Source organism: Ictalurus punctatus, chromosome 23, assembly GCF_001660625.3.
Source record: "Ictalurus punctatus breed USDA103 chromosome 23, Coco_2.0, whole genome shotgun sequence".
NCBI classification, from domain to species: domain Eukaryota; kingdom Metazoa; phylum Chordata; class Actinopteri; order Siluriformes; family Ictaluridae; genus Ictalurus; species Ictalurus punctatus.
The window spans coordinates 3,422,501-3,447,211 of NC_030438.2; the positions used below are offsets into that span (position 1 = coordinate 3,422,501).

The window sequence follows — 24,711 nt, forward strand, 5'->3', positions numbered from 1 at the left end:
GAAAATGCAAACTGAAACATCCCCCAGCCTGCACACGCCTCCGATTTCCCTGCGTAAGCCTGTGCGCTACATGGCCTTCGTTTTTCATTTGCGTACCGGAACATGGCAGATTCTTAAATCGGTTCACGCACACACTCGCCGGTTAAATCTGAGGTTTTCCAGTGGAACGACGTGGATTTTCCACTGGTATCTTCAGCAGATCTTCTGTACACTCAAATGTGAAAGGATTGACTTATTCTTAAAAAAAAAAAAAAAAAATTTTAGTTGTAGCAGACTTTTTAAATGTTTGATTGACAGATTAAAACCGGTTTAAACCATATACGTCTCGGCGTGCGATGTGCATCGCGTCCCGACCTGCTTTCCTGCTCATCACGGTTGTAAAGAGGGGTTATTTGAGTCACCGTGTTCATTATATTCAGTCGGCTCGGGATAGTCTGGCCGTTCTCCTCGGACCCCTCGACGATGCGAAAATCCCATCGAAGATCAACGGTTTCTAGAAAAACTCAAACGGTCCCATCCGGCACCAGCGACACCGCCACGGTCAAAATCACCGAGATCACATTGACCCGAGGTGAACATTAACCGAAGCTCTTGACCTGTATCTGCATCATGATTGGATGATCGCACGAATGCGGAGGTGTATACGTGTTCCTAATAAAGTGCATGATGAGTGTATTTGGTTTGTGTTTAAACATTTAAACCAGTCAGGGACGTTCAAACAAGATAATACGGTAATTCTTTTCTGCCTATTTGTATTTGCCAGATGAGTACTAATATTCTTCCAGATGCTTTTAGGGTTGGAACTTTTTCAGAAATGTAAATTCATCTATGCAAATGAGGCAACAATTCATTAAATATGCGTAGGTTTGCATGCTCGCTAAAACCAAAATTGTCGTCTCCGAATGGCGTTCGATTTGAAACGTTCGTTTATTTACTTCAGAACCGATCGTGTTTATTGTTTCAAGACGCTCTCGACCGAAAGACTTTGAGAACCGTCGGCCGGAATATCTCTTTAGCGCTCTGTTTCTTTATTCAGCCAAGGAAATCCCACGCACCGTTCTTCGAGAATATTCTCCCCGCGAAAACAGATTTCTCCGTGATAACTTTACTCGTCCAGAAAAGCTAGTTAGCCGAAATTCTTTTGAGCGAATGAATTTTTAAGCTACACCGTTGTGAAAACTCATTCAAGGATAGTAAGAGGTTTATAAAGGAAATCATCGTGATATGTACATGTATTGAGGTTAATATCAGGAAACGAGGTTTTCCAGCTTTAATTATGCAGTGGTTACGAGTGGCCAGAACGGAGAAATAAACATTTTTCTGTTGGGATTTAATTTTATTTTAAAGAAAAAAGAAATTATCACTACAGTCTAGAGAGAAGACACGCGCGTTATAGATCCGATTGATCTAAAAAATCGTTTCTACCTGTAGCGTCATGCCGTAACTCATTAAACTGCCTCCTTCCCTTCAGAGGACTGTACATTTCTGCCTATCGAATACCGTGTTGTCTGTAGCTGAGTAACACTGGGTGGAAAAAATGGCTTCCTGCAACCATTACTTTAGATTTTGCTTTGATTCCTCCCTCACGTTTCGTATACGGTGTGAAACTGCATGACCTTTACCATTCGTGTCCTGTGAGGAAATGCTAAAAACGAATCTCACACCTTTACTATTCTCAATCTAGGTTACAGTTTCTTTGCTAATGAGAGAGTCAGATCACAGACCGGTAAATGGCTTTCGTTCTGCGTTACTACCTGATGGTTTCTTTCACTTTCTCTGCTCTCCAGCGGGTCTCATCGACAGCTGCGTGGAACAGATGAAGCAGATCCACTCTCAGCTTCACCTGGAGTCTGTAAGACAGGGCAAAACCACACACAGGAAGAAGGTAACCAGATCTCCACTCTGTGTACGTGTGTGTCTGTGTGTGTGTAGGATATGAAAGGTGTGCGTGTACACGTTTGCGTAGGTGGTGAAATCCATACCGATAGCTTGCCACTTCACATAGTGTGATTTCACTTGTGGGTTAGCAAAAGTTTCCACATTTTCGCAAGTGGCGTATATATCGCGTACAGTACGTTTTCACACCGCGCGCGAAGGTTTCCTATTTTAATTCATCTTTAGAAATGTCTAGTAGTATAGAAATTCTCGCCACTCCAAATGGTAATCTGCAGAACACACGGTCTCCGCACTCGGTCTGACGTAACAAAACGAAACGAGATGTTCCAATAATGTTGCACGGCAACTCCTGTCGAATCATCGAATCCGATCGGTCAGAAGGCGGCGATTAATTTTCTAGGAACTGCAGATCTGATAATAGTCGCAGCAGCTAGACGAATCAAGTTTATATTGTGTCTGCAGTAACGATTTACACACGTGTATAGTGGAAGCGCCACATGATTGGGGTGGGGGAGTTATAAAAATAAATAAATAAATAAATAAGTCGTGATTGTGAGCTTGAATCTTAAAACTGGCTTTAAGTGGGAGGGGCATACTCTTACTCCACTGTCAATCACAGTGACGCCAGACAGTTGCGGGCATCTGTGAGCTCACGTTTGCAGAAGAGGACGTACTGTATAGCGCTTTCCTCCGAGCGTAATTTTATCATTATCCGGCGGTTACGCCCATGTGACATGTTTATATTGTGTAATTGCACTGTTTAATACTAACAGCACAAGTGCATCTAATCTAAATCTGAAAATCCCATTTGTCAGATTTTATAGTGCGTGATTTTGATTGCTGTTTGTTGGCACACAGGAGGAGAACAGCATGAAGGAGCTCAGGATGGTGCTGGAGATCCTGAGGAATTGTCTGTATCAACATAAAGAGTGTAAAGTATGTCACTACTTTATATGTTTATGTCTTATATAGGTTTTTAACTAACTTGAAGTGGATCTTTTGGTCACAGCGGCCTTGTTGGTTTTTTTTTTTTTTTTGTATTTTTGTCCTTATTAAATCAATATGCAATCATTTTGTATTATATAGCAGTGATCAGAACAGTCGAATAGTACGCTAAAACTGCTGCACGTTTAAAAAATGAGTAATGCTGTGTAGTGTATGATAAGTGTAGAGGTTAACCACAAGTCCTGGGCCCCGTCTATACTAAATCGGGTAATTTTAAAGATGTTTTATTGTTCTGGCCACATTAGCGTTTTCAGTTTCCCAGAACCTCACAATGAAACATGAAGATGATGCACATGGCCCGCATGCCACACCCCCTCCCCCCAAGTCTTCAAAGACCTTTCTTTTGTTTTGCCAAGATGAACATCAAACACACTTCCATGCAAATCCCAGCGTTGCTTGTACACTATACAAAACAATCAAACATGACAATTAAATACGTAATACAGCCAACAGTACTGCGATCAGTTCTGCCATCTTGGAATTGTGGACATCACATGACGATCCTACATCGACGTTTATGAAACGAACAAACAAGAACGCTTTGATTGAAATCTAATAAAAGGAGATATACAGACGAGCTACCGAAGCAGAAATTGCTGAAAAAGTTCAAGCTGGCCGTGACGGAAAGGAGTCGGATCACACGGCGCATCGCGGTATGCGGCTGCGTAGCCACAGACCGGTCAGAGTGCCCATGCTGACCCCCGTCCACCACGAAGGCGTCTACTATGGCTGCGTGAGAGTTAATTCTGGACCATGGAGCAATGGAAGAAAGTGGCCTGGTCTGAAAAATCAGGTTTTCTCTTACATCATGTGGACGGCCTTTCAGAAACGCTTCGAGGAACATGACGGAGAGTTCGAGGTGTTGACTCGGCCTCGAAATTTCCCTCGAAATATCAAGCGAGTGTGGGATGTGCAGGACAAACAAGTTCCGATCCACAGAGGCCCCACCTCACAACTTACAGGATTTAAAGGATCTGCTGCTAACGTCTTGGTTCCGGATACCACAGCACACCTTCAGAGGTCTTGTAGAGTCCATACCTCGACCGTTTTGGTGGCACAGAGGGGAGGACCTACACGATATTAGGCGGGTTGTTTTAATGTTCTGGCTGATCGGTGTACAGTTACCCAAATGACAAGTTAAAACAAGGGGAAGAATATGCATACAGTGATGACTTTAACTGTTAAAATGCAGCTTAAAATGTTGTCTGCGTTATTAAACACTACAGTGAACGGTTACGATTTAGTACAAATGTGTGATTGAGTGTTCATATCTTGCATTTCCTCACAGGAAGTAGCGACAGATTTAAAACTGTCCTCTGTGGCGTCGTCTCTTTGGCCATGGCTCCTTCTGAACGACCCGGGCATGATCGCAGCATTAGAACTGCTCTGTGTATACACGGCCAACTGCACTGCAGGTAAACGAAAACCTGCCGATGACGATGAGTCATACGCAACCTTGAAATGTCAGGGGAAATATTTGAAAAATGTGGGAAAATAATCAACGGCATATATGACGACATCCATGTAGGAGAAAGCTGTATTTATTTATTTATTTATTTATTTATTTATTTATTTTCTCCCTATAACAGCACATCCCAAAGTGTTTTTTCTTCCTCTTATACCACAGAAATTGATATTCAGTCATGCATCTCGGCAGGGAATCTGGAGCCGGAGCCACATAGCATCAGAAAGAGTCCGGATCATGGAAAAGTCTCCGATGCTTAATATCGAGCGTAACTGAGATGTAAATAGAATGTGGATTTCAAAATCCTAGAGTCTTGGGAGAGACATAATATTGCTAGGACTAATGAGAAAGAATATAGAAGTGAGTTAAAATGCTAATGCTGTGTGTGTGTGGCTCTCTGCACCAGTGATCTGAGTCATCATTCGGTACTGTAAGAGCTTCTGTGTTCAACTGACATAAGCTTAACGGCTACAATAGAGACTCTGTTGGTGTGAGTGGAATGTTTCAGATTTGGTGAGGTCAGGTAGAAGCTAACAGCTATGCTCAATAATGTACGGTCATGTACACGGTAGTGCACGTGACATGGCCTACATTTGATAAGTTAACTTAGGGCTGTGTGGGTAGTTGTGGCTCCGAAATGGCATCGCCCCGTTATACAATTAAGGAATTAAAAAATGATTCATTTAGCAGGTGCTTTTATCCAAAGCGACTTTCAAATGAGAAAATACAAGCAAAGCGATACATCAGGCAGAGAACAATACAAGTAGTGCTACCGTACACGATCTTTTAATTGAGTGCTAGAGGAACCTCAAGGAGAGTGTTGAGGTTGGAGGATGCTGTCGCTTGAATTTGGTGGCTACGGGAAGCCAATGGAGGGAGATGAAGAGGGGTGTTATCTAGGTCCTTTGGGGCCGGTTGAAAACAAGGCCTGCCGCTGCATTCTGAATCACATGAAAGGGTTTGATGGAGCTGGCTGGGAGGCCCAGGAGTAGAGCGTTGCAGTAGTCCAGTTTTGAGCTGGACTACACATTAGTTGTGTGGAATGATTTTCTTGATCTTATACATAATTAACCTCCAGGACTGTGCGGTTGTTCAGATGTGGTCCGCAGAGTTCAAAAGGTCATTGAAAGTCACCCCACGGCGCTAGAACTTCTGTAGATTTTAGAACCGTGTAGTAGAAAATGGAGGTTTTACTACATGAAAGGCATTTCTGTATAAGTTGGCAGACAAAATGTTCCTGAAAACTTCTGAATTCATCATCCTGCCCTCATGAGTTACATCGTCGTTGAAGATTAGTGAGAATGTTACCGAAGCAGCCATGCAGACCCAAGTCATGACACTACCACCACCATGTTTCACAGATGAGCTTGTATGTTTTGGATCGTGACCGGATCAATTCTTTCTCCACATTTGGTCTTTCCATCACTTTGGTCGAGGTTCATCTTGGTTCCTGAACTTTTGTGGCTCATCTCTGCATTTCCTTGTGAATTCCAATATGGTTTTCCAATTCTTACTGCTGATGAGTGGTTTTCATCTTGTGATACGGCCTCTCTATCTCTGCTCTCAAAGTCCTCTTCAAACAGCGAATTATCATAACGTCACCCCGTTACCCTGTGGAGGTTGTTAGCGATGCCACTGACTGTTGTTTGGGGTTTTTCTTCACAGCTCTCACAGTGTATCGGTCATCAGCTGTTGCTCTCCATAGCCGACCCGTTCGGTGTCTGTTGCTCAGCACACCAGTGGTTTCTTTGTTTTTCATCACAGTCCAAATCGTTATATACTGACTATGCCCAGTGTTTGCGCAATGCCTCTGTTTGACTTCTCTCTTTTCTCCGCTTCAGAATTGCTTGCTATTCTCCCATATACAGCTCTCTGATCTTCACGTTGGCTTATCCTTTTTAAACAACAAATGCAGTCTTAAAAGCAAGAGTAGCTGTTCAGAGCTATTTATTGTTTAAACAATCAATCTAACAGGACACACCCGGGTAACAAGGAACACCTGTTAGTCACATGTTCCAATATTTTTGCTCACCTACAGATTTTATGGTCAGATACAAAATGTGCTATGTTCTATGTGGTTTATATATATACACCAGGAAATAAAAGATGAACTTCTAAACTCTCTTCTCATATTCATCTTTTGATATCAAACCCAAATGTCTTCAGTCTACAGTGAAAAAAAAAAAAAAAGAATTGGCCTTGCTGTTCCAATAGTTTCGGAGGAGACTGTAGCTCTAGCGTCTGTCGATCTTGGAATTTTTAGTCGCGCGATGAGAGTAAATGACATGAGTGGTGCTATTTTTTATAAAGCTGTTACCTCGGACTCCACCTAGGAAAAACGGTTTCGTGCTATTTTTTATTTATTTATTTTGTCGTCTCATTTTTGGTTTTGCTTTGTTTGTAGCAATGATTGTTTTTGAGCTCATGGAACACCAAGCACCAAAACAGGATGTGGCTTCACACCTGTGGTGCAGCTCTTTACTTTCTTTGTAAATGTTTGATTTGTAACTTGTACTGCACTACATCTTTGAGCGCTCAGTAAGAATGTGGAGTGGTAAGAGCTGCTAGAAGTACAGAAAATCTGTATTGAACTCACTTTGCTCGCTTTTACCAATTAAAATTATTTGGCATTCTTCTCCTCCTCCTTCTTCTTATTATTATTATAATGTGCGGTGCAGATTGCACATCCTTCAGCGCGCTTTTGTCGGAGGTCTTTGCGAGTTTTGTCGTTCACCCCGTCACTTTTCAAACAGTCCCAGCTGCTTCTGCTGTTAAAGCCACACACTCATCGCCGTGATGAATGACTCGTACCCGTGTTTATAGAGTAGGTGTGAACGGCAGGTGTCACTTCGTTATAACAGGTTTCGATTGTTTGGTTAACACGTTTCCTTGTGTTTTATCAGCCTTTTGCGTGGGTAAAGCTTTGCGTTTTTCCCACATGCTTTTCTGAAGTATGGATATTATCCACTCCACGATCCGCCTTTCCTTCTTTCAATCTTTGCAATATACCTTACAGTAGAAAAGATTCCGTATCTCATAGACACACTGTCTGCACTTAGACTTTGCCTTTGTTTGTGGAAATACATCAGCTTTAATTCCAATTGCTACACAACTACCGTAGATCTCGCTCGCAGTATAGTGTCTTAAAGTAGTCCAATGTGGCATAAATCTGCAACCCTGACAACCCCGTCATTAGCCGTCCTGTCCGCTGCTCCTCTCCCGAGCATGGGGCAACGTGATTCCCGCCCCAGTGGGCTTTTAATAGCGTTTGTCGCAGTTTTCACTTTTCACCACTAGGTGAAATAATAACTCTTAAGGCGCTGAATGCGGCAGCGAGCATGCTGCCCCAGGAAAGGCGAGCAAATCGATGGAACCGTCAAATAGCAGCATTTTTTATGTTTCTCGTCACTCAAAAGGGGTCATTAGTATGGAGCGAACGAGCAGCAACTCTTTCAAAGGTATGACGCACAGTCCACATAGTCTAAGAATGGTAATCAATGAATGAACGATATAACAGAGAAACTCATACGATCGTTAATATGCTGAAGCGTCTTGTTCTGAAGCGAGATGTTTATATCGCGTTGGGAACAGTCAGAGGTAAAGATGTTCCTTTAGGGGTTTTTTGTTCAACAGGAACATCAAAACCGAGAACGTTGGGGTTTTTTTTTTGCGGTTTCTCGGTAACGAGCTGCATTTTTTTTCTGTCGTTAAATCCAAGTGAAAGTGAGGGACCGATTGTTTATTGCTGTCATGATGAAAGCGATTACAGGAAGTAAGTTGTTTCACAGACCGTCCCTGACATGTCTCTATTAGTAGTCTGTAATAAACGAAAAATTGTTAGCATTGGCAAATTGCTGTGGTGTAAGAGGAATAAAACACTTTGAGGCGAAAAAACAACCGTGGGGTAGTAACAGTACCTAAGCTTTGCCCAGCATCGGTTATTTTCCTAATACAGCACACCCCAAGTGTTCTATTCATCTCTGATCTCTCTCTCTCTCTCTCTCTCAGCATGCAGTGCCGTATGTGGTAGTTCAGTTCACGCTGCTTTACCTAGAAATCCCGTGACGAACACTCTGATGCACGCGGTGATGAAGTTGGCGTCGCAAGTTCCTCCTGATAACAACAGCGTCCATGCTCTTTCTTTCTCTCTGCTTGCTAATCTGTCCATCTCCAGAGACTGCAGAGGCCTCCTACAGAAGGTACGGTGCACGTTATGCTAAATGTAAGTTTGCACGCCGCACGATTTTTGGTTTAACGTACCGTGATACGATGGGTTCCACGTAGGAGGAAGCCGTATTTTTCGGCAGCACTCGTTCTCGTACGATAAAAGTCCGTGTCGTTCGTAAGGGACGTTAAAGAGAGCAGTCTTCAAGGCTCAGTTATGTGTGTGTGTGTGTACTTTTTATAGAACACTTGTGTTGAGAAGTTGAGTGTTCCATAAAAAGGTTTTCAGAAACACACCTCCTGTCGGTCTTAAATTATTTAAATTGAGGAATTATTCAGAGTTCTGCAGCTTCCTTTGAATCTGGATTTACGCGAAGTGAATCTCCGGGTTCATTTAGGAATCGTAAGTCGCCGTTTTCCAAGAGAAGTGTACCTCTCCGTTCCAGGTCCTGATATCCGCTCTCCTCTATGTACCACCGTGTTGTTTTTGATACGCCGAAAACCATGATAAATAAATCCATTTCAGCTATTAATTCTCAATCCTTTAACATGTAGGTGTGTAAATCTAAAAGATATGAACGTCAGTCTGTTTTTCCTGGTGAGAATCGAGGCAGCGTGTAGCTCAGACTAAGCAGCGTGGTTGTTTCTTTCATATTGCAGTGAGAAAACACGGAGCTCGGTGAATATAGGGCAGAGAAAACACAGGGTTGTTTTTAAAATGACAAAAGAAGGAACACTTTGTTGACTCCTAGAAAGTTCAGTATGAAACCGCAGGTCCCTAGAAACAGGATCCAGAGAATATAACAGGGTTTTAAAAAACGTAGGGCTGTTTGCTAGAACATTCCAGAGAGTGAATTTAGGATTCTGTGAACCTTGGGGTTGACTCCAGCATACACGTGCTTCGTAATCGTAATCCTAAAATGCCACACATGACACAAACAATGCTGTTTCCCTATTCTCCTACGTTTTAGAGCAACTTCCTGCAGCACTTCCTGTCTCTCCCGATGCCTCGGGTGAGCAGTAAAGGCAGCACGGCGGCGGTGGTTCTGTCTCAGTGGCTCCAGCTGCTGCTGAACATCTCTTTCGAGGAAGACGGTCAGCAGATGATCATGAAGATGCGCGGCGCTCTGGAGATGTTAACGGATCTGGCTCAGGGCAAACACGGAGATCAAAAACGCACGTCTCTGCTCATCCTCCATAACATCTGCTTCTGCTCAGCCAACAAACCTCAAGTCCTCGCCTGCGGTAGGGACCCAGAGACCGCGGAAGTCATTTTGAATGTGTAGTAGTAGGGACTTCATGCGTTTTTTTTTCTTAGACTTCCGTTATAACAAATAACGTCGAACGGGAAATTCTCAGACGCCGAAAGAGCCGGACAGACTAAAGCGCTGCTGCAGCGCTATCTTTTAGATCGAGAACTTCATTACAAAAGAGCTCTTCGATGTCATCGAGGACCCCGTGATACTTTCGAGTCCTTTCTTCTAGAGCCTAGTAGTTGAAGAAGAACTTAACCAGTTCCGTACATGTTTCACATAACATACAGTGATGTTCTCCTCGTCTCTCAGATACAGCTGTAGAGCTGCTCGTGTCATGTTTGGAGAGCAGCTCATTGAACATCCGTGCTCTCGGAGCTTCTGCGCTGTGGGCTTTACTGCACAACTATCAGAAGGTATTCATCATCTGTCTCGTTGACGAGTGAGAAAAGGATGCACGTCCGTCCCTCTGCTTTAATTCGTAATGCGTACGTGCGTGAATAACTACATAGTCTTAGCTTAAAAATCAATCAATCAGTCAAGTAAAATATTAAATGTTGGGATTGGACCAGAAATGCCTTGCACTGACGATGAGTAAAAACGTTTCTTCTTCTCAAATACGTCTGATTTCTATTTCAAAGGCAAAGGTGACCCTGAAGTGTCCCTCCATCAGATTGAAAGTGGACGGCGCGTACACGCTCGCTAAGAAAGGTTTGACTTGCCACACATTATTATTATTATTATTATTATTATTATTATTATTATTATTATTAGGTTTTCAACAATGTCACGTTTTAGTAGTTAAGAGACAACAATTAACCACGTGTTTGGAATATGTTCGTGTTTTTGTTTTTGTTTTTTAATTGAAATATGTATGGCGGCCTGGGAAAACCGGTCACGTTTTCTACTAGTCTCTTGATCTTTCTCCAGTCTTCAACCGTCCAGTTTCGGTGAGCCTGTGCCTATCGTAGACTCGCAGAGTTTGCTGTGTCTTGCGTCCTGAGATGCTTTTCTGCTTACCACGGCTGTAAAAAAATAAAAAATACATAAAATAAGTGGTTCTTCTGAGTCACTGTAGTATTCTCATCAGCTCAAACCACAAAAATGAAACGTTATGCATCGCATCCCTGTTGCGAAAGCACAAGTGCAGGACTGTCCGGGTCCACGGAAAACTCGGACGTGCATGTCGGATCACACGTCACGTGCGCTCTACTGTCTTCACTCCCGTTGGTAGTCGCTCCAAATTTGCATCAAGGGAAACTTTTTCTCACTAGACACGCCCACATCTAGTCGCCAACGGTCCCTGTCGCCGGAAGTCTCCGGCTCTTGTTGAAAACGAACGGTCCCCGGTCGCTTTGTCGCCGCGAGTCGTCCCTTTAGACTTCTATAGGCAAGCCGAGCGCATTTACCCCTGCGTCTAAAATAAATAAACCGGCTCTATGCATGAGCTTTGCAGATGCCAAGGGAAAGTAGCCTAAATAAAATCACTTCCACATTGTTTTTGGTCAAATAAATGTTTTCTAAAGGTCGAGCGGTCCGTATTATGTAAGTTTATCACAGGTAGAAAACTCAGTTTTGGCCAAATCTCAATTTTTGGCTGTTCTCAGCCCCAGCAATATCCGATGGGTTTTCCCACACCGCCAAACATTGAACCGTACGGCAGAGAAGATTATTCCACTGATCTTATTTTGTTCACTCGAGCATTTCACAGACAGTCTGTACTGCTATTTTGATGTATACAGCTTGATATATACTGATATGCTTTGTCGTTTTTATGTCTTCACGAACAGGTGCAGAGCCAAAAACAGAAGAGAACACGAACATATATTTACTAAAATGCCTCGAACACCTCAGCCGCCTTTTAAACACATGAGTCCCTTAGTCTCAGTGAATGTCGGTGCAGAAAAAGTCACGGAAACTGTGAATTAATATTTACGTTTTTTTGTTCTTTCAACATATTTAAAAACACCTGACCCTTTTGTTATTTAAATCATGGCTTCTACTGTCTGAAATACATTTTTTTATTTTTTATTTTTTAAAAGTTCGCCTGTTTATCCGGTCCGCTCGAGTGGAGATTCTTCCCGCTACATGTGAATGATATCATACTGTTGAGTGCACCCCCCCCCCCCCCCCCCCCCCCCCCAATTGTCTTCAATTGCAGGAGACGGAAAAAAGACATTCCCAAATGATTAAATGAAACACACGTCCTACAAGAAGACAACAATCCAAGACGAAATAAAATCAATAGAAAAATATGTTGAGACTATTTATTTTATTTATTTTATTTATTTATTTACTTTTCGGCTTTGAAGAAGGCAGTGTATGATATCTGGCGGGGTTTTGACAGGTACGTCGAGAAGAACGGGCAGCAGTTTGACAAGCAAGCTGACAAAGTTTGAACAGAAATGTACAGTCATGGGGGGGGAAAAGAAAGTACACCCTCTTTCAATCTGGGTTTTATTCGTCAGGGCCTAATAAACATTGTGCTTATCGTAATCTAAATGGCCTCGCGTGACGACAGAAGCACAACGGATTTCAGTATGTAATAATTTACACATATAATCACTTATGCAATAATAAAGCGCACCCTTCCGACTTCCACCATCATTAAGCAAGTAATTAGAAGCCTTGGTTATTAATGAAATGCACAAGATGAATTGATTAATCAAGAAGTGTGGCTACCTGTCGTCTAAAAGCAGAACCTTTCGTGTTCTGGACCACTCAGGTGTGTGTCTACAAGAAGAAATTCCAAGAAGAAAGGACCTCAGCCATGACCTCAGAGAAGCAACTGGTGCTGCTCATCAATCTGTGAAGGGTTATAAGGCCATCTCCACACAATTCTACGATAAGAAGGGTAGTTCACAGACAGAGAACCTTCAAGACTGTTGCCAAGCAACTTCAGCCCGAGGACAGACTATTAAATGCTCAGAAATGTAAAGAAAAACCCAAGAGCTACGTCATGTGACCTACAGGCCTCTGTAAGCACGTTAGATGTTTACGTTCATGACAGCAAACTCAGAAATGGTGGCTACGTTTTCTCTCCGGAAAGAATATGGAGCACGACTTTGGTTTGCAAAACTGCATCTGAACAAACTAAATATTCTGGAACGGTATCTTTAGGACTGATGAGACCAACTTGCAGATGTTTCGTCATCGTGCGCAGTGTATCGCCACAAACACCTCGTACCGACTGTCAAGCAGCAGTGGAGAGGTGACGATTTGAGCTTGCTTTGCCGATACGGGACTATGTGTGTTAAGATACAAAGTAGGAGGGGGGGGAAAAAACATGGACGCCTCTGTGTTCGTCTTTTGTTAGCAACGAGCTAATTGTAATAAGTGACGCATATTTTCCTCCTCAAACAGCTCTCTGTGTAGTCGATGTTTTAGATTTAACAAGCGAATATATCTGAATGTTGATTTATCTAAAGCGAACACTTGTATGCACAGTACCACGCATTGAACTGTAAGAAGTGCTACTTTTGTTTACTGTTGATTCGCTGAGCAGCCATGTTGATCTGATGTCACTTACTGAAATCAAGGATACAAGAAAAGGATAGCTTTCAAAGTAACGTGCGTCGGAATTCCGAGGGCTGTTTTTATTTGACGTTTTCTTCCTGGTCGGAGGTCGTACAGTTTATCGAGAGTCGCACGTTTTATTTGGGCGTAATGAAAATGAACATGCTGGGTTTATTTACTCCATCGTCCCTTTCCCGCCGAAAATGCCTTTACGGCTAACGTCTTTACGAGGAGAAAAGCATCCTGCAGTAGTGTTTGCTAGTTTTGCTTCTCATTTACAAAAATCCAGTCAAAAAAAAAAAAAAAAAAAAACACTTCAAGTTCTTGTTCTTTTTGTCTGTTTCTTACGGTCAGTGTTATTTCCCTGTTCCGCTTTTTGGAAAGATCTCAAACCGGATAAAAACGGAACAATAAATGGTTAAGTTTCAGTTTTAGTGAACGTTACTCCGCCTCAACGAACGCCGAATTGCTCTCGAGTGTCTCTGAACAGGAAGTCGTGCTGTGCGTCTCTTCTCCATCAATGCTGCATTCATTTTCACTCGGGCTGTGACGATGGAGGCTGTACAAAAGGAAAACTGGTACTTCGTGGCACTTCTGATTTCTCTCTCTTTTCTCAAAGGTACTGTACCGCTGCTTTAATTTGAATTTTTACAACCTAAATGTATCAAACGAACTAGTAACTACGATACAGATCACTAAGCAACAATTACAAAGCAGGCTGGAAGCCCTTACGTGTGTTCTTGAAACGCGAACTAGAATTCTTTTCTGTAATAAACTCCCCAACGTAAACTAGAATTCAGTTTGATTCGGTCCATTTTGTTTTCATTTCTCTGTTTGTTACGAAAACAAGAAGACTCATCTAGACCACGCAAGACGTTTTGAGCACAGGTTTAATTCTTACAAATTTCGAAATTCACAGTGTTTAATTATACGTTCCCGACCGACTCCCAATCGTTTCGCTTCCATCAATGACTTTAAAGCTTTTAATCTTCAGGCCACGTGCTCATCACGATGTCCAGACTCTTGAAGTCGGTAGAAACCTGTGAAATCCTCCCGGATTAGTGTTCACACTGATTATTCATTCGTACTATATTTATTCTACTATATTATGTATTGTTATTATTAGTTAACCTTATTGGCGTTAACCTGTGATTAAGGAATTTTCCAGTCGGTACTGTTATTGGTATCGGTGTATTTGAGAGTGATTTAGTTTGTTATACTATTTAGTTTGTTTTGCACTTTGTCTTCTTATCTATCTATGAGCTATCCATCGGTAGATACTTCATCGAACAATCCGTTGAGCAGTTTTACTCGATTCTACTCGGTAGCATTTCTCGGGGGATAAAACAAACACACGTTTGAGATTTTATTGAACATTTATGGACGGAGTCGCTCGGTAGGTTTTCCACCACATGACAATCTTCCAGCTTCAAGAGAGAGAAAACGGAGGTACGTTCCCGAAAAATTCAACGCAACTGTAAGTGGATAAAAGGTATGATGTGGTGTTCATGAATATATTTTTAAAAGGTTGCCATATTGGTAAATTGCCCTGATTTGGGAAATAATCGACTTCAAGGTAGCGGCGGTGAGTCGGCTTTGCGTCGGGCCCCCGTGTACCACCACGTTGTTGGTTATTTTCCTATAACGTCACGTGTTTTATTACTTTCTTATAACCTATATTTAAAACCTCCGATCAAATCCATACCGGTTTGAATCGGATACAGAAATCGGTCCGATTTCGTGGAACGAACGCCTTCCAGTGTGACTTATACGGTGGCTGAGAGATGAACACAGAGTTGACTGGCATAACTTGCAGTTGCTAAAACTCAGCATGTCCATCCATGGGGTTGAGGGCTTGGTAAAAAAATATATTAATACGATACGTGATTCGTACAGATTGTGCCCTGCGATGGGTTGGCACCCCGTCCAGCGTGTCGCCTGCCTTGTGCCCTGAGTCCTCTGGGATAGGTTCCGGTCTCCCCACGACCCTGTGTTAGGATACAGAACGTGGATGGATGGATGGATGGATGATTCAGTCATGTGTTAATCGCGTCTTCACTATTAGCTTGAAAGACAGCTGGGGTCTTGCGAACGGTTTCCGTAGACATACTGGTGTACGAGGTGGTACTTCCAAGTGGATAACTCGATAGCTCATTTTAATTAACCTCAAATATGGACAAAAACGGACCGAACCAAAACACTGGCAATAATGCTGAATAATAATACTGAAAATATACTGTATATAGTTATATATTTTCAGCTGATGTTCGGGACAGCCATGACTGTTCCATAACTCTTTTTTTTATTTTTATTATTTTTTTTTTTTATTTTCTTCCTCCATTTTCTTTTCTTGTAAATAAAGTAAATAAAACGTCACCCTGATTTTACTGATCTGTTGATTATATGAATCAGGTTAGGAGGTTGAGAGGTTTATCTGTATCTGTGCGATCTGTTTCCGCCCTGTCCACATTTGGGGTTTTTTTTGTGTTATTAATATAATAAAAGAAATGACACCCTTCTGTGGTGGGAAACCAGCTGCTGGGTTGTGAGGTTTCTCAGTAGCACAGTTTCCTATTCGGACGTTTGCTAAATGCAGGTTTACACGACGTGTGACGACACGCCTACTCCGTCCGAACGATTACGTTATAACGGAAGTCGCTCAAAATATCGTACTTTCAATACTCTTCACCACCTAATATTATGGTGTCATAAAAACAGTTGCTATCGAACTAATCGCATATTTCAACTCGCGTAATTGCATTGACGAGGTGGATATATCGTTCGTGTGCAAGGTGTGTATGTAGTGTAGACGTTTTTTGTTTGTTTGTTTGTTTGTTCGCATTCTGATATACTTATTATTCTAATATAATGACTGATTACGTTCTAATATAATCATCTGTTGCAGCACAACGAGAAATAATAACAAAGGGGGTGATTATTACAGGAGGCGCTGTATCTCATTATTTACTTGAATATTAGGCAAGAATTATTTGACAGCTGATCTACATTTCTATCAGCTGACTGTGTGCAGTTTATAAACCATAAACATCGATCTTTCTGCGTTCATCTTTCAGGCTCGGAGCAGCTTTTGTCGCCAGGCGGCCCTGTGAAGCTTCAGGACAGGATGCTGTTAGATTGCTCATGTCCTTGGAGTGGTAACCTCATCATGGTGTCATGGACTAAAGGAGGCGATTCGACTCCCCTGGCCGTTTATCACCCCGACTTCGGTGTCAATTTCAACACTGCTTATGACGGTAGAGTCGAGTTCATTCATGCATCAAAGATGGATGGCAGCATCAGAATAACGAACGTCTCTGAAAAAGACGAGGGTGTGTATCACTGCTCGGTGCAGACGTTTCCTCAAGGGTCATGGACCAAAGATACGCTGGTGCAAAAACAAGGTATGACGCATCCACGGGCATTTCATCGGTGTATATTAGACACGATTTCATCATGTTTTTGTCGTTTAAGTAGTTACAATCTTTCTAAGCACCGACCATCTTTCAGACGCGCCTTCTCCACTGATCATTGACCGTCATTTATGTCGGGTCAATAAAATTTTCTTACTTCAACCTGACTGTCATAGCTTTTTTTTTTTTTTCTTCCCCTTTCCTGCAATATCTGTAACACAATTCATCGTGATAACCTGGATATCAGTTTTTAAAGATTGACCATCATTATTATGATACCGTTTGGGGGGTGTTTTATAAGGAAATGGAGCTAAATTGAGGGAAATCCCTTTAAAAGGCTAACGATGTGGAGAAAACTCCGATGACCTTTAAAGAGAACATTAACGTCACTTTTAACGGAGGGGAATTGATTGTAGAGTATAGTAAGGTTAAGAAATAACGGGTTGAAACCCTTTAAACCGTTCAAATTTCTCTGGACTTCTCTGTCCATCTACAGCAGTGGTCACCAACCGTCTTCCTTGAGGTCTACCTTCCTGCAGGTTCCATCTCCAACTTGTTTTAGTTGATCAAGAACTCCTTAAAGAAACGGTCAAATGGGCGCGAGTATGGTCGGAGCTAGAGTCTTCGAGAAGGTAGATCTCCAGGAACAGGGTTGGTGACCACTGGTCTAGAGGAACTCTTAAAGGTTCTACGTAGAAACCGACAACAGAGTGTTTCCCGTTAGACGTTCCAAGTAGATCTGCATTTGAGAAATGATCACCGTTCCAAGAACCATGTGCAGGGAGTGTAAAGGGGAGTTCTGTGCGTGATCTGAGAAGACTGCGTTTTAATGGGAGCTGTAAAAGGGGCTTTTAAAGAGGAGTTGGGTAGGAAATTAGATCACAGGCTAAATCTGGACTTTTAAAGAAAACTTTCCAGTTGTAATTTGGGCGTTCTGTCAGTTTCGTCACTAATAAGTTAACTTTTACTGGTTAGTGCGAGTTAAGCGCAAAGACTTCAGTCCACCGTAACAAGGTTCTCCTCACAGAATAATCGAACTCTCAGGGGGGGAAAAAAAAAAAATGTAATACTGTCTTCTTTTAAGTTAGGAAGTGAAGTTGTACACAGGATTTGTAATGCACTGGTGGATGGTTATGTTATATTGTTCTAACCCTATATACAAGTGTGGATATCACGAACTCCTCGAGATGTCTCTTATCTTATCTGATCATTTTCTTCCCGCTTTCTTCCCTGCAGTCGCCACGACCGTCGTCTCCCACAATCCCAACACCACGCTCGTCATCTCCGAAAACGAAGACGTGACCATCAGCTGTAGTCATGACGACGTCGTGTACGAGGTCAGCGTAGAGAGGATCGGGGGAGTGGACGGCGGGAGCAGGCTTTTAGGAGTGTGTAAGCAGAACGGCGATGGCGTGGAGCTCAGCGAGTACTCTGTGCGCAGAGAAATCGTGAACTGCAGCGACGAGATGGAATTGAAGCTGCGTTTAAACAACGTGAGCGAAGATGATGGCGGGATGTATCGCTGTAACTTCAGCACCGACGCCGGGTTTTCGAGCAGACTTATCCTGCTGACAATGTTCCCCGGTCCCAAAGGTTTCCGACTGCACGACACCATTACATGAGCACGAATAGAGTCCGTCAGCCGAGTCTTTAATGTCTTTTGGCGCTCCGATTTAGCTGCAAGGCTAATTCTGAATGTACGTGAAGCTTATCGCTACCATATCAGCGTAAGTGCAAATCGACCACGCTCGCCTCAAAGGTGCTATTTGCACACAAACGGTTATCTGATATAACCCAACATTCCGCATGAATGTTCAGCACAAGTGAAAGTGGAACTATATTCCTGTCACTTTTGAACTTTCAGTCACGCCACCTGTAATGGCTTCCTTTCGGTATTTGAGGCTACTTGTAGCAAGTAGAGAAAATCGGGCCATTTTATCGGAATAAAGAAATCACCGAGCTAAAAACAAGTGAGTTAGGCCGTTCTCTCCCATGTAGGTCAAAAAAACCGTCTCCCGTCCCACGCCCAATTGCTACTTGCCTACAGGAAGTAGCAAAGTTAGGTGCAATACCCCGGGAAACAGAATACAGAGACGTCTATTAAAACAGACACTTGCACAGATCATTCTCACAGTCCCTTCTGAAACTATTAGAACGGCAAGGCCGATTCATTTTCTCGTTCTATACGCCAAAGACAAATGGGTTTGAGATCAAAAGCTTGATATGATACCAGAGTTTAAGATTTGATCTTTTGTTTTTAACATCTAGATGTGTCGAATGACACACGTACTGACCACTAAACCACCGTGCTCCAACGACAGACTGATCTTACCTGCATCTTTAAACTTAAATCTCAAACTCCGAATACACTCTTTAGTTTTACACGAGAAGCGAGAGAGAACCTTCAGATCCTTATTTTTGTACTGACTGTGGCTCAATCACCCTCCTCTTACCCGACATCTCCGACCGCTTTTATTTCAGGACTCGGTGATGCTCCGAACAGGCGGTATATTTACATCGGAGGAGGAGTAGCGGGTGCGCTCGTCCTGATGACCGTCGCTCTTTTATTCACGTGGAGGAGCAGGTACGTTATCGCATGCACCGTGTAAATCTATACCCACCGTCCACTTTGTCAAGAACGGCGGTTTTTATTCTTGGATTTGTGGGTGTTCGAGCAGCCAATCGCAGGGCAGCGGCACAGTGCGTGATATTACGCAGATACATCAGTTCTGCAGGCTGTGCTAGTGCGGGAGGTCAGGGGAGAATGTCCAGACTGGTTGGAGCTGACCGGACGTCTACGGTAACTCGGATAACCACACTTTACAAGCGCGGTGAGCAGAAAGGCATCTCAGGATGACACGTCGGCTACACTAGCAGAAGACCTAGCCATGTTTTTCTCGTGACCTGTACAGAATCTGCATGATTTTACGCTACAGACATCATTCTGTGACGTGACTGGCTGATTTGTCTAATTGCATGGAAATGTACTGTTTTAGTCATATTAGCATTTCATTTCTCTCATCCAAATGCGAATGCTAATGGTAACCATTACAGACTCCATCATTATAATAATAATAATAATAATAATAATAAACTTTTATTTTATAAAGCGCCTTTGAAGCAGCTTCTCGAAGCGCTGTCCATAAGACAAATAAAAGTTAATGAGAACAAAAACAACAACGTTAATAATAAAAATAATTATAAAACAATCTAAAAAGACATCAGCCTTATACCAACTTGTTTGTTTGTAAACTTCAACTAGTACTTCACGTGCTACTGCTATTATTATTAATAATGATTATTATTAAAACAAATCACAATACTATTAAATCATTCTACTTTCACAAAGCAGCACTGTAGTATACAAGTAAATAAAATACGGTGACGGGGGACGTGTTTGAAAGCTTAAATGTTGTCATGATCTCAGTAATGAGGTTATTCAGCACGTGCTAATCTGGTACCGTCGGCTAGAGACGAGCTGCACAGTTAACGATCGTGATGTGAGAATCTGCATCCAGGATAACACTCAAGTCAGTATTTGCAGATCAAAAGATTTCATGCCAACGTGCTCTAACGCCGAGTTCGCCTTTGAATCACGTCCTCCTCCTTCAGTGAGATGATCAGCGCACACGTCATGCGGCTAGACGGAAATGCATCCGAGTCACTCCCGTAGACCCGGAGTTCTTCCAGCAGGCAGACGCCAGCCCACTCACGGACACTGTATACGCGTCGTCATTATTTTCCCTTTCAAAATGTTCCTTTTTTTTTTTTTTGTTCTCCTTTACTGAATCCTAGACTCTCACTCTTCAGGCTAAATAACGACGTGCACTTTAATGCGGCTGCTTTAATGATCTCTCCCTCGTTCTGCAGGAGGAAGGTGCGGAGATTGGAGTACAGGACCCATACCACCAAAAGACAGGTAAAACCCCTACATGGTTCTGAGCGCCGTAGAGAAGCACATCTCACTTAATTAACGCGGTACGTACAGTACGAGACAATCTGCCGTATCGGACGTAGGCACGTGATACCGTACGAGGCAGCCGTATCGATTCGTTCACATTTCACGGAGTGAGCATGACCTCGGAAGTGCTCCTTCAGCTCCACATGTGGATCGTCACCTCGTGTTCGAAGTTTGGTTTGAATTTGAAGTAGGGCCTCATTTATCAACCGTCCCGTAAAGTTGTGCGTAAATGTCTTTGTAGGACGAACCAAACAGCACTTCCCGGCAGATTTACAAACGTTTCCGTAGCGACGGGTCGACGTCTCTCCGTATTTACCCGCGTATTTACCTCTCCGTATTTATCCCATAAAAGGGGAAACCCGCAGAGCCGTAAACAACAAAATGGCCGCTAGACAGTGAAAGGGCAGCTCGTGATGGCTACACGCACTCGATCTTACGATAATGCAGCCCGTCGATTACCGCAGACACACACGCGCACGCTCACTCTTTCTCCTTTCGTACGCCAGCGTTTCTTTTGCCCTAACTGAACTCTTTCGGACGGCTTTCCTTCATCGATATGGAGTTTCGCGAAATTTGTGTACGTTGAAATAAATAAGCGTATACACTGATCAGCCATAACATTAAAACCACCTGCCTATTCTCGCGTAGGTCAGCCTGATCCGATTTGAGATCTGGGGGGGGTTTGGAGGCCGAGTCACAACACCTCGAACTCTCAGACGTGTTTCTCAATCCATTCCTGAGCTATTAGTGTGGCAGGGTCCGCTCGGCCATTTTTCCTTCTTCCAACACGTCAACTTCAAGAACTGACTGTTCACTTGCTGCCTAATATATCCCGCCCCTTGCCAACTGCAATGAGATGATCAAATATGTTCTTCACGCCGCCCGTCGGTGGTTTTAACGTTATGGCCGATGTCCCGCGAACGATCTACAACTCGATTTATTCGTATGCGGCTTCGCTAAGCGCGGCGCGGCGTCGCTAGAACGCGACCACGTTTTCCAGCCTCCGATTTAACGTTCCGCAACGTGTCTTTTTTTCCTAAATCATTTTCGTCCTTGTATGTATACGCTCTAACACGCGAATCTCTCGCTTACCGCGCGTCCATTCGCACACACTACATTCTCATCACTAACCACGCCGTCCTCGTTACTAACGAATGTTTTTCCCCTCCCCCCGTAGCATATTTACACTAACGAGCAAGGAGGAGTGTATGACAAGATGAAAAAGACAACGAGGAACCAAAGAAAGAATAATCCGATCTATGTCAACTTCCAACACGCGAGAGCGCAGAAGAAAGGAAGACCGTGATGTCGTCGTGTTCGTACTGAAAAGACAAGAATATGAGATGGACCAGTGAGCTCGTTTGACCTCAGTGATTAGTCTTTGATTGACAGGTGATGAGTCGGAAAGAAGGAAGAGACACTGGGGAAATCTGCTGGAAAGAGAAGGCCCGTGATGAAATAAAAATAAAGTCAGTTGGGTTAATTCAACAAAACGGGCGACGTTATCGGATGGAAATGGATCGTAGACAGACTGATGATATCCTGTGGCGTCCTGACATCACGACCACGTTTAATACTGTCCTATACAACAGCACCGTTGAATTCTTGAGTCTCATTGGTCAGCAGGTGTCGGTTCTTTTTCTATAACAGCAGCTCTGACGGGAGTCTCGGCTGTAATTCAAATCACAGGTTTACATTAAAGCACTTGTTCTTATACGTTATCGTTTCTATACTAACAACATACATACGTATGGGTGCCGGATGCTCCGTATATACGCCCCGGATTCAAAATGTGTGTAATCGTTGATACGGTGAAATTTCTCTCTGAGGAGATATTTATTATTGACAAATGTAAGGGCGGGGTGTTGTGGGTCATCGCTTTGTAACGGTCAGGCGTAACGCCGTTAAGCTTTCCATCATGGAGAGCTGTGCGGTTTGTCTCGGTCGAGGCCGGCGAGGGAACGACCGGAGTGAGAATTCCACAACGGTAAACGGATCAGTAAGCCGTAATTGTCGGCAGACCGCCGTGGTACGATGCAGTCCCGCCGCGAATCGGCGAGTTTTGCGATGGCAGGAATGAACGCTAAATCAAGCAAACGCCGCGGTATTCGGAGGAGCTCGCGGTCTCGTGAAATTTCCGCAGATTTCCTGCAGATCCGGGACAAGACGACGTCACGCGACGCGCATTCGGCCGAAGCCTTCTTCGATTCGTTTATTTTATTTATTTTTTTAAACCGCGGTGAAATCGAGCCTTTTTGGCTGCAGCGATCACAGAAAAACTCGGTGGAATCCTGTGGCGTGTGAAGAGTAATAATACGCTTCAGGATGCGCTGTAGCGGTGGTAACGGCAACCCCGAATTGCCGTCGAGCCGCATCACACCACCCTGTAATCCATCGTTTTCCTATAACGCCACTCCCTTTAGTGTTTCACTCCTGACTAATTGTAAAACCCAGTTTTCAGAAACGCTTCGAAGGGTGTTTGCGTATCAATCACACCGGGCTGAAAACACCGCGCTACTCCTTCAACGATGCCTCTTTCACTAAGGTGTTTTATTAATAAGACTAATGTTTTATCTTATAATAAGATTATTATTGACCTTTTTTTTTTTTTTTTTTTTTTAAACTTAGAAACACACTGTAGTCCATTTTAAGCTGCTTTTTGCTTTCATACGTCCAGAAATGGAGAAACGATCTCTGAAGAGGGGATGACGAGAGAACGACAGTGGATTATCAGTGGATTATAGCATCACTGGTGGAGGATAAAGTGTCTGTGTTAAGCTCAAGAAAAAAATGAATGACTTTTATGATTTGGCTTTTATAGATGGGGGGGGGGGGGGGGGGGGGGGGGTTATATGATGGACAGGTTTTGAAAAACTCTTGTAATAAAAGTGTTTTTTGTTACCTTGAAAGCTTTCTTTCATTAATTAAAAACGTGGTAGTATTCGTAAGTATTCGCCATCGGTTGTAACGCTACTGCAACGACATTGGACGTTGGACGTAACTCCTGAGTAGGCCACAATAAAGTGACTCTTTCTTTTTTAATGTATCTATGTACATGGTCCCAAATTTTATTATTATTTTATTTTTTTTAAACGGTCATGACTGTTAAAATGAATCCTTTTGAAGTCTCTTAAGCACACGCTACAACTATTATAGTATATAAGACATTGTTTTTATTTTCCTGTATGTAAAAGCTGACCTATGTACATGACCAGTCACGCCACATATGTGTATGATCGGATCGGATCGGATCAGATCAGATCAGAGTGAGGCGGAAATGATCGACAGAAGCAGCTACATCTCTGTACCGCAGAAACAGCAAACACGTTTACAACATGTTAACGAGAACAGTTCCTTATCCGCCGTGTACACTAGCAATCAACAAGCCGTTCACGTCACTGCGGGGTTGACGGTGTGGGCGTGGCCTATCCAGCATAATCACGGCCACAGGCCAACTTTGTATAATTTTTACTCTGTCACTTTGTTTAATACAGTTTACGTGATATCGAAGTAAAACCCACGAGGAGACGAAGCTATGGTTATAAAATGGTTATGTGGATTTCTTCCCACGCCGCATTGTAACAAATCTGAAAGAAAAATAAATAATAAATCGGCTATCGCTGCAATCCCGCGAATACCGGTGTATTTTGTGGAAACAAAAGCTTTTACCTTTTCGTTTTAGTATTATTGAATTATCTCGATTCTGATTGGTCGGAGATGTCGATTCATTTTCTTTAACAGTAGTTCTCACAGCAGTAACTCAAATCACAGCTACATATTGATCTATTAATGTGAAAAACTCCTCCTTCACGGGTGCGTCTCGATCAGCAGTCAGGACGCTGATCAGGGAATCGGCCATTTTAAAGGCTGCCTCGATCATAAAATCTTTCCGGTGCACTGGAAGGTTCGTTCCCTTAAAAAAAAAAAAAAAAATCCCACGATGCACCAGGCAGCATCGATGCGCACGATGTTCCCTTACTGTAAATGACGTCATGTTTTCTGAAGCCTCTCGGCTCTGGAAAAAAAAAAAAAAAAACAACG

General features: G+C 42.9%; 2 protein-coding genes across 5 annotated transcripts in view; both read left to right on the forward strand.

The window, feature by feature from the left end:
- rttn (rotatin) overlaps positions 1–12,038 on the forward strand; it is a 63,131-nt gene extending 51,093 nt beyond the window's left edge. For all 3 annotated transcript variants that reach the window (XM_047150081.2, XM_017453540.3, XM_047150082.2), the window contains 8 exons: positions 1,788–1,885; positions 2,755–2,832; positions 4,190–4,316; positions 8,375–8,565; positions 9,502–9,775; positions 10,096–10,199; positions 10,425–10,494; positions 11,574–12,038. In XM_047150081.2, coding sequence (XP_047006037.1) covers positions 1,788–1,885; positions 2,755–2,832; positions 4,190–4,316; positions 8,375–8,565; positions 9,502–9,775; positions 10,096–10,199; positions 10,425–10,494; positions 11,574–11,656 — 1,025 coding nt within the window. In that variant the 3' untranslated portion in view covers positions 11,657–12,038. The remainder of the gene's footprint in view (positions 1–1,787; positions 1,886–2,754; positions 2,833–4,189; positions 4,317–8,374; positions 8,566–9,501; positions 9,776–10,095; positions 10,200–10,424; positions 10,495–11,573) is intronic.
- A 110-nt stretch (positions 12,039–12,148) lies between these two features.
- Positions 12,149–23,511, forward strand: cd226 (CD226 molecule). 2 transcript variants are annotated; one of them, XM_053674726.1, is made up of 6 exons: positions 12,149–13,918; positions 16,374–16,700; positions 17,946–18,302; positions 19,191–19,293; positions 20,580–20,628; positions 23,348–23,511. In XM_053674726.1, exons 1-6 carry the CDS (start codon positions 13,852–13,854, stop codon positions 23,366–23,368), a joined length of 924 nt encoding a protein of 307 aa, XP_053530701.1. In that variant the 5' UTR covers positions 12,149–13,851; the 3' UTR covers positions 23,369–23,511. The 2 variants fall into 2 exon arrangements, with proteins under 2 accessions (XP_053530701.1, XP_047006039.1); XM_047150083.2 differs by lacking the exon at positions 23,348–23,511 and adding an exon at positions 21,848–23,301.
- Positions 23,512–24,711: the final 1,200 nt, after the last annotated feature.